This window comes from Accipiter gentilis, chromosome 23 (genome assembly GCF_929443795.1).
Source record: "Accipiter gentilis chromosome 23, bAccGen1.1, whole genome shotgun sequence".
In the NCBI taxonomy this organism is placed as follows: domain Eukaryota; kingdom Metazoa; phylum Chordata; class Aves; order Accipitriformes; family Accipitridae; genus Astur; species Astur gentilis.
In genome coordinates this window covers 3862422-3880350 of record NC_064902.1, presented here as the reverse complement: position 1 = coordinate 3880350, position 17929 = coordinate 3862422, and the positions used below count along the sequence as shown (strand labels likewise).

General features: G+C 36.2%; 1 protein-coding gene across 18 annotated transcripts in view; it reads left to right on the top strand.

Moving 5' to 3' along the window:
• ATP2B2 (ATPase plasma membrane Ca2+ transporting 2) overlaps positions 1–17929 on the top strand; it is a 439575-nt gene that overhangs the window by 347190 nt on the left and 74456 nt on the right. For 16 of the 18 annotated variants that reach the window (XM_049826145.1, XM_049826153.1, XM_049826151.1 and 13 more), the window contains 4 exons: positions 3460–3501; positions 5260–5424; positions 7685–7899; positions 9421–9663. In XM_049826145.1, the coding sequence (XP_049682102.1) occupies positions 3460–3501; positions 5260–5424; positions 7685–7899; positions 9421–9663 (665 nt within the window). The remainder of the gene's footprint in view (positions 1–3459; positions 3502–5259; positions 5425–7684; positions 7900–9420; positions 9664–17929) is intronic. The other 2 variants (XM_049826157.1, XM_049826159.1) reach the window with 1 other exon arrangement.

The window sequence follows — 17929 nt, the reverse complement described above, 5'->3', positions numbered from 1 at the left end:
CAGGCTCAGAGAAATGTCTCAGCTGAAATACTTTACATTTACTGTTCTGTCAGTTCTGGCGTATGTACACTACTGTTCAACTCCTGCAAAGCAATTTGCTGTTTTAATATTTAGAATATTTTTCTGAATTGTAAGTGAAGTTATTTAGTGAGTGCATAGAAGAATTATCTAAAACTTCCTATTTGATACAGTGGAATCAGATTTATTCTTTTGCAATTAATCTGTGTTTTACTAATGCATTGGCTCTGATATCACACTGCATGAAAGAATTTCTAATGATTCACTTCAGATATGTTTCACTCTTCGCCCTATATATAGGTTTGCAACGTGCGTCTGTTCTAACTAGCTGCAGGATATAACTGACTTGGCATGAAGAGGGCTATAACTCAGTTCTATTGCAAGATAAGACATTCTGGAAAACCAGTAGGGTATTTTAAATTTTTTGCTCCATCATGGCACATGAGAACGTAACTCGATTAGCTTCTTCGGTTGCTTCCAAGCAGTTCCTCCAATGTACCATTAATGTTTAATGCCAGTGACAGGTCTTTGTTATTCTGTCTCATTGACTCTTCATAAAGGGCTGGGGGAAGTAAAGGGGAGTCTTTTCTTGCAGAGTTTATTTGGAGAAGTAACTGTCTTTTGGAGTAAGAACTTGGGCAGAAATGGTGCCATGGGTACCTTCCAAAAGGCAGAAATTTTAGTACAGCAAAGACAAAATGCAAAACATTTTATATTCAAATTCAAAACCTTCACAGCAACTGCAGAATACAAGTCATATTAGGAGGTTCTACAGTCTTTTCTAAACCTTCAGATTTTTCATCCTTGCTTAGAAAAGTGATAAAAATAAACTCAGGTGAATTCCTCCAGATTTCAGGGCCCAAACACTGTCCCTTTTCCTTATTTCCAAAAAGAGAAGAAGAAAAGATTTGCAAAATTTTATGTAAAAATATATTATATTTTTTAAGAATTATATATATAAAAATATTATCAAAATATCAATAGATACTCACAGTTCTAATGTTTGTAAACAGTGCACGAAGGTCAGATAGATGGGATAGTATTGCTGGTCCTAGCACTAACTGAAAGGAGAAAGGATCTCTCAGCAGTAGTGATTCTATCATCTTAATTTCTTTCTTAATTTCTTTCTTTGTTCATAATTTGTAGCCAAGTGCAGGCTTAAAATTATTTGGAACAGGAGGAAATAAATCCTTTATAGTAGTCTCTTCTTTATCATAATTACCTAAATTACCTATTCTTTGTTATTCTATCTAAATAATTGCAATATAACTAGCTATGATGACTCCCCCCACCCCCATCCCCCAGTAACCTAAATGCAGTAGCTGATGAGGTTAAGAATATATTTCTAAATACACGTGTTTATGTTGTTGCTAACAATTGTCCATTTTGTGTACTGGTATTTTTAGGTAGTCAGGGTAGATGAATTGTTAGTGTAATTTGTTACAACAATTATGATACCCCAATTAAATAGCAAATATATGTCATAAAGTTAAATACTTAGATTTACATAGAAAAAACAGTATATTTTGTGTTTGCCAGGGTTTGGGTTTGTGTTTGGTTTTGTTTTTTGTTTTTTTAAGTTGAAGAATCTTTAATTATACTGTTTTAAGTTTTTGAATTGTATTCTGAAAAGGGAACGATAGAGCAGGACACAGAGCAGACTGTCTGCTCTAAATTAATGTTTTCCAGTGCTTAAGGAAAGCTTTATCTTCTAGCCAGAAATCAGAACGTCTAGAGGTGGTTTATGTCTTCCACTAACTTTATTAAAAACCATTCTAAGGAAAATAGCCATTGGGCAGATATCAAGTTCAACTATGCACTGTATGCAAATCCTTTTTAAGGAAATTTCACAATGAAAATTAACTTGGTTTTGTTCAGGTTCATAGATTCATGTCTCATGGCAAAATGTAAGTCTTTGGAAGATAGATCGTGCCTTTTAAAAAGTCATATTATAGCCAAGGTGGGAATAGAGTTAGGAATATAGACAAGCAGTTGATGCTAAATGACTTACTTCAGCATACTTTAGTAATCCGAGTACTGAGATGGCGGCAGGTCGCGATACATCCTTTCCTTTACTGTAGTTCTGTGCTTTTGAATTTCTCAGTGCCTGTAGCCTGTTAGTATGGGGTGAACTGTTATGGTGAGACATTTATGACTGATTTGGCCCTTTTTGCTCTTTTTGAGAGGGAAGGTTTTAGTGATCTCCCAATTGCTGAAGACACAAACATGCAAGAAATGCATCTTAGACTTTCAATTTTGCTACTATTTATTCACAGTGTAGAGTGAAAAAATTAACGCATACACTGAAGCATAATTTCTTCTGCTTTATCGTGCACATCAGTACCAGCTGTATTGCAGGAAGCCAAAAGAGCAAGACTTAACTGCTGTCGTATTTGTTTTATAAACTCTGATGATACATTTCTTATTAGAATTTGGCAAAAATCCAGTAAAGGTGTGTTAACTATTAATTCTCCTTAACATTATTTTTTTATTGTGCATTATACATAACTACAAAACAATAATGTCATCCATCTAATATAATATCTATAAAACTCAAATAGTCTCTTCTGTAAGACAAATTCATGTATCACTGTGAGAGTTTCATAAAGGATCCCATCAAGAAATTTTGAATACATTTGAAATTGTTTAGTGGTTATTCTGAATACCAAAGTTTTGTATGCTCTAATTTGTATTTTGCCATTTTTATTTCACACGCACTTTGAAACGATGTATTTTCAATTTAAAAAAAAAACAAATAAGGACTTTGATATGGCAAGACTATCTGTAGCTAAAATATTAAATTGGAAATTACAGATGCACTTGGCAAATCTTTCTTTAGGACAAGTTTGAATATAGGATGGTCACCTGGCACTTGTATTTACAGGAGTAGCTTGCTAAATAATACAACCAAGTGAGGAAGTTGTCATTTTAAATCATATCTGATTTACATTTTTATTTATTTATATTTATTAACACTATTATTTCTATTTTGTCTTAATTTACTAAAAATAATGAATTTCATTCTGGAATACATTAAAAAAAGTCCTACTCTGTACTGGTGTGTGCCAAAATTATACCTGTGGATTTTTTAAGTCACAGGTCTCTGAAATTTTAGTTCAGGAATATTATTCAAATTCTACTGGATTCTTTTTATTAGTTTCACCCTCTTAATTTATGCAATTTGCTCAAAAATATGTGCTGATATTTAGTATTTTATGTGTTACAACATTGAACTTGACTGCAGTTCCTTGAATATGTCCAGCTAAGTTGTCCATGCTTCTAAGTAAACATATAGTAACAATGGCTACTGATCATAAATAATTATTTGTAACATGCTCATTACTTTCATCTGCCCTTTTTATTTAAATTCCCATTTTCATGTTCTGTCTTGGGTGAAGATTGTTTACTGTCTGTTGTCTGTTGAAATTTTTCATCATATAGGCAAAATGCAGGATGGGAATATGGAGAACAGCCAGAACAAAGGTAATCTTCTTTCATATTAAGGAGGTTGTGGATTTTATTTTTAGCATGTAGTTAAATTCTTTTAAAAAATAAAATGAAAATTTGTGATTTGTGCCTGTGCGTGAAAATGGCCCTATTGTTCAAACAGAATGTTAAAAACCCCCGAACAGCCAAACCCAGCAAAAGAACCTACCAAAGAGATTGTAACTTTACAGAATTTTGATATATCAGATATTTAGGACAGGAGAAGATCGGTATTTCAAATAAGCCATTTATAGATGCTACTTTCATGTCACAAAGCTTATTTGAATTCGTTTTTCTTGTGCAAGTTATGTATGCTGTGTATTGTTAGTGAATTTCCAACCCTATTTTTGATATGTCTCGTCATCTTTGGTGTTTAATGGCATTGTAAGGACATGTTTTCTTTTGCAGGGAGACGGTAAAGCAATAACAAAAGGAAACTTTAAAGCCAAGAGGTTATTTAGCAATGTAAAAGTGTATTATAAGGGTAAACAACAGGAAGAGTAAGAATCTTAGGAATTTCTTATTTAATGTACAATCTTAGGAAGAAATTGAAATATTTATTTTGCTTTCTCTGAAGCAAAAGTCATGGTTCCCTTTTTATTACATGAGACACAGCTATCTTGATTTCTTTAGGTTATGCCAAATAAGTAAATTAAACTATAACTTTCTCTTCTCAGATAATACTAAAGATTGCAAAGGTGATGGATCAGAAACTGAGTAGATAAACTTAGTGGTTAATGGTACAAAGCTATTAAATAAAACGATATTAAATGAATAAGTTTTCAGGTTAGATAGGTGAATTGGATTTCCAGGTCAAATAAGCATGGTTTTGTACAGTCTTTTCACGAATGTCAAAGCAAAGCTGTTTCATCTCATTCTATTTAATTTACTTATGTCTGTGTGCAATACAAAACAGACACGTACACATATATAAACTGGAATGTCATTGCTTTTAAAAGACACATCTTTCTCTTTGATACTAACATAAAGTTTCCTTATATTAGCAGTAGCATTCTTTCCAGAAAGGATGGTTTAGCCTTTAAGTTATGTGTGCTTTTGACAGGAGAATGATGATAGTATCACCATTGGACCTGAGGGTTAAGTTACTTGAACTCTGAAATGCTAAGGAAACTTTTAAAGTCTGGTATTATCTAGAATAGTGGTTTGCAAAGTGTGGTCCACTGGCCCACGCAGTCGAGAGAAGTGGCGCATGGATCATCTGTGGAACCACATTACCTTAAAAATGTTTTCATTAAAAATATGATTACAAGGGTGCATTGTAGTCTATGAGACATACCAAAATTTAGAGAAATACAGACCGTCTATTTGCCGAAGCATTTGGGAACTGCTATTCTAGGAAGTCCTGCAGTACTGATGTACCGTTACTTGCCAAGTAATTTGCAAGACATTAAGTGATATATATGTGTATAACACAGAATGTCATTGGTGGATTAAAAATAAATAAATAAATAAGTAAAAACCAATGGTTTTCGCAGTGCTTGAATGGCGCAGTACATGCCCCATATGGACGGAGTGCACATGGGTATGCTTAGTCATTTGTGCCCCCGCAGAACCCCACTGGGTCTCCTAGGGGTGTCTGTCTGCCATGGAAGTGTAATTCTGCACAGTTACAATTATCTGTGTTGCAATCAGCCCCTGCAATGGGAGTTGCTGATTGAATTCAGTAAGTATCAACACCAAGGTAAAAAGAGTGAAGAACCCTTTTGGAGTAACAGTTTTGTTCTGCATTATTAGCCAAGCAGCAGGATGGGGCTGCTGCCATGGAGATGCAGCCACTGAAGAGCGCAGAAGGGGGAGAGGGAGATGACAAAGACAAGAAGAAATCCAACATGCACAAGAAAGAAAAATCTGTTCTTCAGGGAAAGCTGACCAAGCTGGCAGTCCAGATAGGCAAAGCAGGTATGACTGGGGAACTGACCGCATAGCGGTGTGTTACACTAGCAACGAATGGTTTTAAAGCACGTTATTCTTAAAAGGGATAGGCCTTTTGTACTGCAATATTTAGAAATAGGTCATCATAGTACTGTTCTAAGGATAGTATGTGGTATTGAATGTCTTCTATTCTTCTAAAACTCACCTTTGACTGTCAAGAAACTGGAAGCTTTGGGCAACTTGGATTGTAATGAGTATTTGAATCAAAATGAAATGTAGCTTTTCTCATAGTCAATATTCCCAAGTGCAGTAATTACATATTTAATTTTCTCCCCCCTTGGAACTTTTGACTACACAATTTCAGAACCTCTAATATAATCTCAAAATATCACTCACACACTATTTCCCTCTTATGGATTCTGAAATCATTCTGCTCTCTCTTAATATCTGTGTTCCTGCCTTCTACCCAAATATGACACATCTGTTGACTATTGTTTCCAGTACCATCTGGTCCCTACCGTTATAAGTAGCACTTCTCCAACATGTAGGTAGAAAGCGAAAATCTTTCATAATGACATAATATTCATGGTATTAAAGAAACCTTGATCTCTATCCAGACCTTGGCTGAGGCCCTGCAACAGACTTCTTATTTTGCCTCGGTTCAATCTCCTTTATCCTTCTTTACCAGCTTGATTTTTTTCTCCTGCTATTCCTTCTCATTCCTTTTTAAGTTCATTATACTTAGTTGATCACATAACCCCATGATGCCACTTCTGTCTCTTTGCCTGAACAGTGCATAACTTGGAATCTATGGTTATCATCTCTTTAATATCCAATTTCGTGCTTTGCCCAGTTTCATATTCCTCAGGCTTCTCTGCTTTGTTGCTAGTTGTACAACAGTACGCACTGATATAAAAACACTTCATTTCTCATCATCATTAATTTCTTAGATTAAGTACCTTTCTACATTGCCTTCTGATTATTACTCTCTTTGGTATTTCGGCAGGCATGTGAATATCACTTTTAAAGTAATTGTATAGAGATTTCTAACCATAATGTGGCAAGTAATATGAATTAAATTAATTAATCATTGCCTCATTGGGTTTTTCTTTGTCATTGGGCAATCTATGGGGATGTCTTGTGTTGTCATGAGTATTTGCCTGTACAGTGTTTTAATAGATTTTTCTTTATCCTCTGGCATTTAGCAATCTCCCTGACTCATCTGTTTCCTGTCAACCTTAGCATCCTTCAGCTTACCAATTTTTTGAAATTTTTTTTTTTTACTTCGATCAAGACATGAAATTCACAGCATTCTCCTTCTACTGTATGATCTCGTTAGAGAGAAATTAATTTATTCTGAAATGCAGGCTTAACTGCTTCATAGAGACCTGCCAAAAAGCAGTAATAATAGCAAGGCAAAATAGATGTTCTGATGGAGTTTTGATTTGTATACTCAAATCCAGGAACAAAATTGTGGAGGAGGAGTGCTATCTTAGCAACGTCTGTGTCATTGGGAGAACATATTATGTCCCCGGGACCTTTTGTGAATTCTGTGAAATATTTATTAATGTCTCTTTTGCTATATTGTCAGTGTTGTACCTCTTTTGAGCCTCTTCTCACAAACATATGCACTGTTTGCATATATCCTTTTGAAAAGGGCAACCCCGGAAATGCTAGTATTTATCACATTTTCAGGAAAAACAGTAAAAAACTGTTCTGTAGACAATTCTGCAGTATTGCTTCATTGCATTCAGCCAGACACATCAGCAGGGCTTTTCTAAAGCAACATAAACTATACGAGATTCCTTTTCTCAAGCCTCTTAAGATAAGCTTATTTAAAAGAAAGATGAGTGTTTGAATATGGATAGACCAGTAATTTGTAAAAGGTGGAGGTCAAAAGGACAGATAAATGTTGTACCAGGCAAAGTAACGTACTAAATTGAAAAAAACTTAGCTTAAGCAATAGCAGAACTCCTGTTGAACTAGATTGACTAAGAAGTTTTAAAAGCAGCAGTAAGATGGTGCTTAAAAATTAATGCAGTGTGATTCAGCTGTTCTGTAGAATTCAGTGTTTCCTTATTCACTGGAATGTACGGCTGTTGTAAATGTATTATCGTAAAGTTTTTTCTGCATTGTAAAATTCATCATTATCATCATTACTGGTACTGGTGAAAGATGTCATGTAGAATAAGAAAATAATTTCATATGAAATTCAAGTGTAGATTTCTAATTGCACATGTTTTTAATTGTGTTTTGTTTTATAGTAATTGATTATTTCTATTTTCAGGTTTGGTGATGTCTGCCATCACTGTAATAATTTTGGTACTCTATTTTGCCATTGACACGTTTGTGGTCAACAAGAAGCAGTGGTTGCCTGAGTGCACTCCTGTCTATGTTCAGTATTTTGTTAAATTCTTCATTATTGGTGTTACTGTACTTGTGGTTGCTGTTCCCGAGGGACTTCCACTTGCTGTCACTATTTCTCTGGCCTATTCTGTAAAGGTAAGAAACATTAAAAATAATTACGGGAGAAAAATGCTGTTCAGCTGAGTTTACTAGTGAGTTAGTCTTCAGGTTTTATCAGGTGTGATGAAAATTGGCCTGTAAATTAATGTGCTCAAAATATTAATGAGTGTGAAATTTCTTTAAAGTGAAACTTTGCTTTATATTGAGAGTTCTTCTGACAAAAATGCAAATACATATGTATTCTAATACATGTCTTTAAAACTATGCAGTGCAAGAATATCAAACAGTGGAAATACCTGCTTAGTTTGCAAGGTTACCAGGAATTTATAGAGCAGAATTTACTATGAGAACAGTCCAGTCTTTTGATACAGAATAACCTTGTCTTCAAATTTTCTTGTGGAATAGTACAAAGTTTTGTCAAGGATTTGAAGTCTCCAGGAACACTTTACAAAGAAAGCAGAGTTTCACTGGAGCTTTCATGTACTTTTCTCTAATGCAGTTGCAGTTCTTTGTAGCCAATGTAAATGATTCTGTTAGGAAGTTAAAGAGGATTAAAATCCTGGACTTGTGGATTACTCCATTGTCTATCTAGGAGTTATCTCAGATTGTTTTAGCAATTTAGTCAGATGGGCCTTATTGAAACATTCTGGGAATCTTAGATGAAGATTTTGTAAAGTTTATTTCCATTTAGTATGTAAACAATTTAACATATGAACATTAAGAAGCAACAGCTTGATTTGTATGTAGGCAAACATCACTATTATTAGGAAAAAAGAGCACATCTCAAGCATGGGATTTTGCTAATAAAGACTTTAGCTGCTTTTAAAATATTTTCATGTTCTTATGTCCTTCATCTAACACATGCAGCATGTACATGTGTATCTATATTTGCAGTATCAAACCGCAATACAGCTTTGTGTACAATTGGTGATATTGTGCCCAATGAATATAAGATATTATCTGACAATAAGGGTCAGGTGACTGGGCATAGCATTTTTTTAATATTGAAAACACAGAGGGAAGGATAATGTGTATTTCTAGGATGACCGTGCATCTTGTGAAAAATATGCACTGTGTAGTGGAGTAGTCTATAATGGTGGGGTTTTGTGGGTGTGGGTTGTTTGGTTTTGTTTGGTGGAGGGGTTTGTTTGTTAGTTTGTTAGTTTCTTTCTTTCCCAAAATGCATAGTCTCTCTGTGTGCTGCAAGATAACATCCTGGCATTGGAAATAGTATTTAAAAAAAAGTCTAATATTTGCTATAATGATACTGTTTTAAAAATCCTGTTATCTTCAGTTTGCTGTTCTAGCTATTCCTTAAAATGTATATGTTCTGCAAAAAATGATGGAACTATGTCCGTTTATCAAAGGTGAAATTATTCCAGGGATAGTTACTGCTCGGTTGTCTGTAACTGGGGCTTGGGTTATTGGCCCCAGTCGAATTTCTAGTTTACTAAGCATTACGTTCTCATGAACAAGACCAAATACATGCTTTTTATAACTGATGTTAAAAGTCTGTTAAAGCAAACCTTGAAGGTTTTTTATTTTGCCTTTTCTCAGAAAATGATGAAGGATAACAATCTGGTCCGCCACTTAGATGCTTGTGAAACTATGGGTAACGCTACAGCCATCTGCTCCGACAAAACAGGGACGCTAACTACCAACCGGATGACGGTTGTCCAAGCCTATGTTGGTGATGTCCACTACAAAGAGGTCCCTGACCCAGATTCTGTACCTGCCAAAACCCTTGATTTGCTGGTTAATGCAATTGCTATCAACAGTGCTTATACTACAAAAATTCTGGTAAGGAGGCTTTTTCTGTTGATAAAATGAAACATAGCAGAAGAGTTGTAATTTTTTTAAGCAATGTTAATTCCTTATCATCCTGTTGTTGATTATGAAGCATTAAATTCTATTGAGGTCCTCAAAATGAGAACGGGTGCAGTAAAAACCATATATTTTATGTTTTTCTTTTAAGGGTAGGGATGTACTTGTAAGTACAAGACCATGCTACATTTAAAAAACTCCTGCTGTTATTTTGGGATGGCCCAGTTTTGGTGCAGGTAAATTTGCTAACACAACTAGTTTTCATGGAGACTTCATATGTGTAAAATTATTTTTGCGTGTCTAAGAACTTTCGATTCATTCTCAAATAGGACAAATTGGACTGGTTATATCAGTGAGCTTAATGATCTTGATTCATTCTGGTTTCAGGGGAATTACAACCAGAAGTATTGTATTGAGTCTGTAAAGGAGGGCAAAATGGAAATATCCTGTTTACTTGTGGCATTAGATTCTTCCGTACAGAGCTAATTAAGAGGCTGAAAACTGTTGCATTTCCAATAGATTTGTTCTTTGAAAGGTCAAGCTTAATCTTAATACTGCAGAACAAATACATTCTTTTTAGTTTCCAAATTTAGGTATTGTCCTTTTTAGAGCTCTATGCTGAGCTGTATAATATAGTCTTGCATGCATTTCACGTTTGTTTTAAAAGTAGTCTTTTAAAATACAATCACAGAAAACAATTGGTGAAATACTACTGAGTGCTGGAGCAGGTATTTCCTTTAATTCTTGCTACGTAAATATCTGGATATTAGTAACAATCAGCACTCTGGAAGAAGAATGTTTAGAGAAATCTGATGCAGATGTGCAAAGTGTGCTTGTAGCAAAGGTGGGTTTGAAATTAATTTTCCCGAGGCTTGTTCAGCCAGAGTTAGTGTCTGAAGCCGAGCCACAGCTTGGGCACGTTTCAGACAGTCATCTGTGCTGTGATGCACTTGCTCTTCTGTGCTCGCTGAAAGCCCGCTGGAAAGGGAAATGTGGGAAGAACCAGCCCTGAGGCAGCTTGAGCCGCTTCCTACGTCAGGAGTGGACAGGGAATCCTACAAACGCTCTATCAGCTCAGAAAGGTGCTGTTAGTTGCCACCTGCCAGCTGAAATCAGCCGGCACTGTGAGTGCCCCGCTTCTGTTGCACTGTAGAGTCAAATAGCTCTAGTCAGCTGAGGCTGGAGCTAGCCCTTTGGACTTTGAATTGAGATACTCTGGCAAAGCAGAACTCAGCTGTGCACCAATCTCAGCTGTGAGCATCCAACTAGTGGCACCAGTTCCCAGCCGAATCCTGGATCTTATCCTATGCTTTTCCTGTGGTCTGTGGAGGCTGCAATCAATTGGGTTAGCTGACATGAAAGATGGACCTTCCATTCTCAGATGGTTTGGTGTAGATGCTGTGTGATAGCTCAGTGTTGATATTTTCTGGCGGTGGCTTTTTAGAATCTAATTTGCATATTTGTAAATTAGCAAGAATATTTTACTATTGCTGGGTAAATCACGCTTTCACAAATCAGTATAATATTTGACTGTTGGGGAGAGGAACATGCATCTTAGTTATTTTAATATTGTTACAGCCTAAGGAAGGTTAGTTACTTCCTTCTGTAGAAAAAAGAAATAGAATCAAACTCACCCTCAACACACAGGCTGGGATTAAGACAAGGTAATAGAGACAAATTGGGGTAAAGGATAATAGGTAGCTATATAAATTTGTGTTTGTATAACTGCTACCATGGTAATGCTAGTCACCAGCATCAGTCCTACGGAGTTTGACTTTGGGAGAATGTTACCAATGTTGGCAGAATTTTCCTCATTCCTAAGAAACAGAGCAGAGGGCAGGTAGATTGGGTGGTAGTTAAGTCGGGCGTGACTGGCAGAGCAAAACTCAGTGTCAGCTGTGCTTCATTTGTTTTATATTTTGCTGTTCATTTTGAATGCCTGAGATCAAACACAGTAACAAAGTGTTTCTGTTCCACTTCCATACCAGTTTGTCCTCTCTGAATCTCAGAATAGATTTAGGTTTCTGGGTAAGTCGCGGGAAGGCATCAGACTTTCCGGAGCGATGCATCTGTAACATTAAGTTTAATGTTCTGTCTTTCTCTTGTGGTAATAGTTTCATTTGACTGAAAAATTTCTGGTCAATAGTAGATCCAAAGTTTCACTTTGGTCTCAATATATATTTGAATATTTTTCTTTTTTTTTACTCTGGCTTGACTCCATTGCTTCTTGTTGAAATTAGTTATGTGTGCCTATTAAAAAGAGTCAAAACTTCACCATTGCAGTTCTTTTTTAGCTTTGCACAGAGACTGATTCTCTGTAAAGTTGATAAATGGGTGAAATCCTCTGGAAATCACCCTTGTGCTGGATGCGTATCAGAGAACTACTTGAACTTATCTGTGTAAAATTAATGGTGTTTCTATTATAACAGTATCATAAGATCGAGCCTTGTGGTATGGACCCCATGAGAATTACAACTCCAATATCAGAGGAGTTCATTATATTCATTGTTTATAACAAGCTTAAGCTAAAGTTTAAGATACAAGGTATTGTTCCATAGCCCTCATTCATTTTAAATCATAAATAAATACAGTAAAAAATACGTAAGGGAGTTGTTTCCAGGATGAAGTATACAGAATTATTTTTCTAGCTCCTAATACTGAATGCATACTTGTGCACTCAGAGCATATTTAATCAAATTGTGAATATCAGCTCAAACCCACAGGGCTTCTAAGTTTTATGTCACTAAAATTGAATTTTACATACTCTATTTTTAGATATCTAGTTATGCGTATGCTGTAAATTGCGCTTTGTATGAACTTCTGTTCAGAGTAATCACATATGGGACCATAAAATTAGTCAAGATGCTCTGCTGAATGAGAAATATTCCCTCTTGCATTGTCTTTTGATTAAGGGGCAATTGAACCATTGATAAAAATATAAAAAGAAAATAATACCACTGCTTGGGATAAAAGATTTGAATTTCCCTGAGAAATTAAACACAAATTATTCCAACTGAACAATAGCATCATTAAATATAGTTCTTTTTAATGCTTTCCAAGGATTAAGTAACTGAGTGAGCTGATTTTGTGTTCCATTAGCTTCAGAGTAACTTTAATGCTGCTTTTATGCCGTTTATGCGAAGCTGTTCTCCAGAAAACCTTTGTTTTCCAGTATTCATGTTTCAGATAGCTTTCCCACATGGAAATAAAAATTAGAGTTCATACATTTTTACACGTGAGCTGTGATGAGGATTATAAGGCATCTCTTACTCTGAAAACAAAATTTGCCTTTTGGGAATACTTTCATTGCACTTGGAGCAGAAGTACATTGATCTTGAATATCATGGAGCGATAGTGAAATAGAGACTCCAATACCAAAACCAGTGATTTGAACTCTTCTATTGAGCTCTTGCTTGCATAAATTCAGTTTTAATTGGAAAAGTATTTGTTCTTCTAATTTCCCAAAAAATGTCCGAGGGCAAAGATGACATGCTTGCTGGATGGGTATAATGTGTTCCTGTTAAGAAGAGATCACGATTAGTATTTGAGTGATTTTCAGCACCAGTGGAAGAGACCCAGCTGAACCTGTTATTCTTAGGATCTAACACAGGCATTTCATTTGGTACTTGATAGGTGCCTAGGGAGCAAAAAAGCTACTTACGTCTGGCTTAGGTGAGTATCTGGATCTGCATCAGGAGGACTGTTTTCAGTTCTGACGGTCTGGAGTATCATTTACGGCATTTGCATAGTATGTGGCACAATGTAGCGGCATCCTTTAACCAAGGATCTCAAAGGAAAAAAGGCAGAGGTGTCACAGAAAAGTGCAAAACATTCACTCCCTTCCACAGCTTCTGCCAACTTAGGAAATGAAGTAAACGTATGTTAGTGTGTATGTTAGTAAATTATAGTCGAGTAATGAATGTGACCTTGTAAAACTTTTGAAACAAAAAGGCTTCTATTGGATAAAACCAAAAGGGGGCAAATGAAAAAAAAACAAAACCAAAAAACCCCCCAAAAGAAAAAAGGATGTAGACAAGTTTATTGCAGCCAGAATAGAGAAATCAATCTTTCCTGTTTATCATATGGCAGAACACCTGCATATGACACTGTAACATCTGTCTAAGGAAACAGTGAAGTTACCAAGGTTGCTGCCAGCACCCAAATTCCAACCACATTCCTACCACAGCCGTAGATGAGGGTCTTCACCGTACGCTCCGACAGACCTCTCCTCACAAGGCTGCAGGGATAGCTTTGAGGGCCCCAAGTAACCCCAGCTGGGAGGAACAGGAATTCCCCACAATCTTCCCTGAGCGGAGTTTTTTCTGGGGGAGAGCGATGGTTGCCCTCCGTGGCAGAAACGATGCTGAGGACACAGGCTGGCTGCGGGGGCGCGTGGCGGCACGTAGCAGCAGGATGGAGCTGCAACGTGGGCACAGCCATTACCGTTTACTAGGAGAGAAAGGAAGGTGTTAATTCACCTTCGTGCTTTGTGTAATTGCTTTTTCCTGAATATATAATAAATGACCTTATTAAAGTAAGTGGAACAAAATTTCTAACTTCTTTATACTGAAAGCAGTTCGAGAGATTTTGGGACAGAATTTTATTGTTAAGGATAAATAGCTCTTTTTACTGATGGTCTGATGCGGAATACTGGAATCAATGCCCTTCATACTTTCCTGGAGAACAGGGGTGGAGGGAGGCTGGCAGAGCAGGTAGGTAACCCATACTATATGAAAACCATAAGAAGAAATTACAGTCTACAGAAGTGAAATGGTAAAAGTAATGGAATATAAGATTTTAGCACAACAGCTGCTTCACAGGAATAGATGAAAATCTACTGTGGATATTGAGAACATGGATGTAGTAGCCAGGCGAAGGGTTCTTTTTATTTGTGAAGAATTTATTTGCATCCAAAAGAAGTACCGCTATCTGGGTTGTTGGGAGACATAATGTTCCGGTCAGAAATGGTCTTTAAGAAGGTACGCAAAGTACAAAATACACTTCTCTCTTGCAGATTTTTCTTTTTAAAAATCAAATTTAAAGACTGGATTTCACTTATCAAATGCTTGAATTAATCTTGTATATTTTTTATTTTTTCTAATTGGATGAAAATTTTTTTCTCAAGAATAATATATGTATGCACACACATATTATTTAGCCAACAGAAATTTACTGTGACTTCCTTTTACCTTTAATAATTTCATCACTTTCAATATAGTAAGGCCTTCTTGAAAGCAACTTTAAAATTGTTTTGGGGAGCGTGGACATTTGGAAGTTTCCTACTGAAGTATTTAGAAACGTGAGAAGTAGTAGGTAGGTTTATGGATTTTTCCATACATTTTACCACATTAATGTATGAAGTTATCAGTGATGGAAAAGAGGATTCAAATGTCGTACCTTTTTAACAGTAGTTGCTTGCAGCTCTCTAATTCTTGTCTGACAGAGCATAGACCTTTTCTTTTATCTGTCTATATACATATGTTTACATGTCTGTGTATTTACATGAAGTCTTGTTTTCAAAAAGGAATGGAAGAATGAGCCCCTAACTGTTTAGGAAAATTATTTGTTTTGTTTTTACACAAAGCTTAAAACCCAATAGATCAGGTTATGCCATACCTATCAACAGAAGATCATCAGAATTTATATTTCCTGAGGCAACAGCAGAAGAGCCTGTGCTTTATGGTAGCTGTCTGCCAAAGGCAGTCATGCTAAATGAAACTGCAACTGGATGTCACTAGAATTCTCTCCTTTATTCAAAGGAGAACCGTGAGAAAATAGCTTTATCCTCCAAACTACACTTTAGTTATTTTGGTATTTGAAATTGGAAAGATATTTTTACTCTCAAGTGTGGTTTTCTTAAAACCTATTCTCAAGCACTTTGTTTCTTGTGTTAAAATACAGATAAAATTACCATTTGTTTTTACTGTACATGAAGGTTCAGGTCACCTCTTACTATACCCAGATAAGTTCACCCATTGCTGCTAACAATGTTCTAAGTTGAAACAGATACTTTAAAAAACCCCAAGAAACCTCAACAAAAACACATACACGAAAAACGGGGACAGAAATGGGGACAGAAGTGATAAAAAAAATGAAGGATAGATTGAGGAAACCTTTCATTTATGATAACATTAAATGACAACCCAAGTAAATGGCCTGGCCTAAATTCTGTTTTATTCCTTCTGTAGTTCCCTGCCATTAACATTAAGCTGCAAATACAATGGGCAGCTCCAGTTGTTGACTTGAAGTCTGTGAAAAAGATCAGTCATTTATTAGACAGGCAGTCAAGTTGTCAGTCAAGGTTGACCTGCCTATCAGAAAGCAGGTCAGCTTTGGGGAAGAAGAGACGGTGGAAGGAGGAATGAGAACTCCAGAAAACAGGATGTCGGAATGAGAGCACATTGAGGGGAAAAAAGGTAGAAGTGGAATGTAAGGAGGAAAGACGATTATAACTTGGTAGCAGCAGAGTTTGCACATATTCTTCACAATGTGCTCCCCCTTTACGGCTCTGCGGCTTCCCCTGTTTTACCGCACCACTTTTTCTCCACGTAGAGTTGCAAGCTTTGTCCACGGGGAGGTTTGCACTAGTAATTTTGGTACAGAAGGGGTTGAGTGGATTGTGGTGACAATCTGAGCAGAGACCATCCTTCGTGATATTTTTTTTTACCCCTGCTTTCTTTCCTCAGGTAATGCTCAGAAATAAATTCTACCTTTAGATAATGTGCCAAAACTTCAGTAATTTGTGTTTTAAGGTTGAGAAGGATGGGGAGGAGGAGGAGGAGTGCTATTTGACAGCAATTTTATGCAAGGATGGATCTGTGGAAGGTTTTATCCTTACATAACACTACTGGAAAACCATAAACAGCGAGAAGCATATCTGGGATGAATTTTTGCAACTTAGCCCATGTAACGACACTGGGCTGGCTTGTGGTCGGTGTCATCTGGCTTTGGACGAGGGAGGCAAGAGGAAGGAGCAACAGGCTTGAATCATCTTTCTGCACTGTCACTGTGGAATACATGTGGAGGGCAAACCCCTCTACTTCTAGTGTAATTAAAGCCACCCAGAAAATGTCACTAGAAAAATGTACTGAGAGGAGAATCCTCAGCTGACAGATTGATGAACTGGTGCAGGAATTCAAAGGTACTAATTTTTTTCACTGTCTGAAAAAGAACAAGTGCGTTTGTATGAACTCACGCAGCTCTGGTCCAGGTTTTCCAGTTGATTCTGCAATCTTCGGGGTACAGTAAGTTACTAAATATACAATACAAGGAGGAAGACAGAGGAAAATCTGCTTTGCAGAAAATGAGTGCTTGATTTTCAAGGTGGAATCTTCCAACTCAGTAGGGTTGGATTTAGGTCAGTAAGGCTGTCTTGTGAGTCAAGTAACTTGAGTACTGTAAGTCTTCTGTTGGCTGCTTTCAGCACATTGGTTTGGTAATGGAAATCTGTGAAAATTGTATATGCTCTTGGTTTTGAAGTGCTCAGGTGATGGTAATAAAATATTGTCTGAAGCATTTCTGAATCGCCAGGTAAACGGTGCATTTGAGCCATTTAAAATTTAAAAATTATTTGTTTTGATGGAAATTGGATTGAACTGATTCCTAAAAATCTGTATATTTTGTAAGAGTTTTTACTTCATAGGCAAAATTATTACCATTATAGGTAAATTTGTATCTTTATATCATTTTTCATATTTTGTTCCCAGTGTTACACAACTGTATAATGTAGGTATACATCACAGATGGGACCAGACAATGCAGGCCAAAGTATCTTTCTATATATAAGCAAGACAACAATCATCACAAAAAAATCCCCAACAATATTTTCTTTAAAACTTTCTCATTAAATCCTTGGTAAGCATTTTCTCCAAATAAGCTAGGCATGAAAAAAACAACCTATAGTGTGCATATTATTTACTGTGGAAATAATAATTATTAGAGATAATAGATCACGTAGCTAATTGTCTCTGCTTCTAGGAATGGTAATTAGCAGAGAGTAATGATCTTCACAGATCACTTGCCATTGAAGTTTTATGTAATCAGAGGTACAAATATAGCTTTTCTCACTAAATTAGCTACTGAGTTAATAATCAAAATAACTGTGTTTAGAAAAGACTACTTCAATGTGTAAAGCATCGGACATGTCATCCCAGTCATGCGCTTTCTGCTGTCAGGGTCCAGGGGCTTTGTCCTACTAGCAAAAAGCTGCTTTTTATTTTTAATAAAGTCTCCTTTTTTCAGC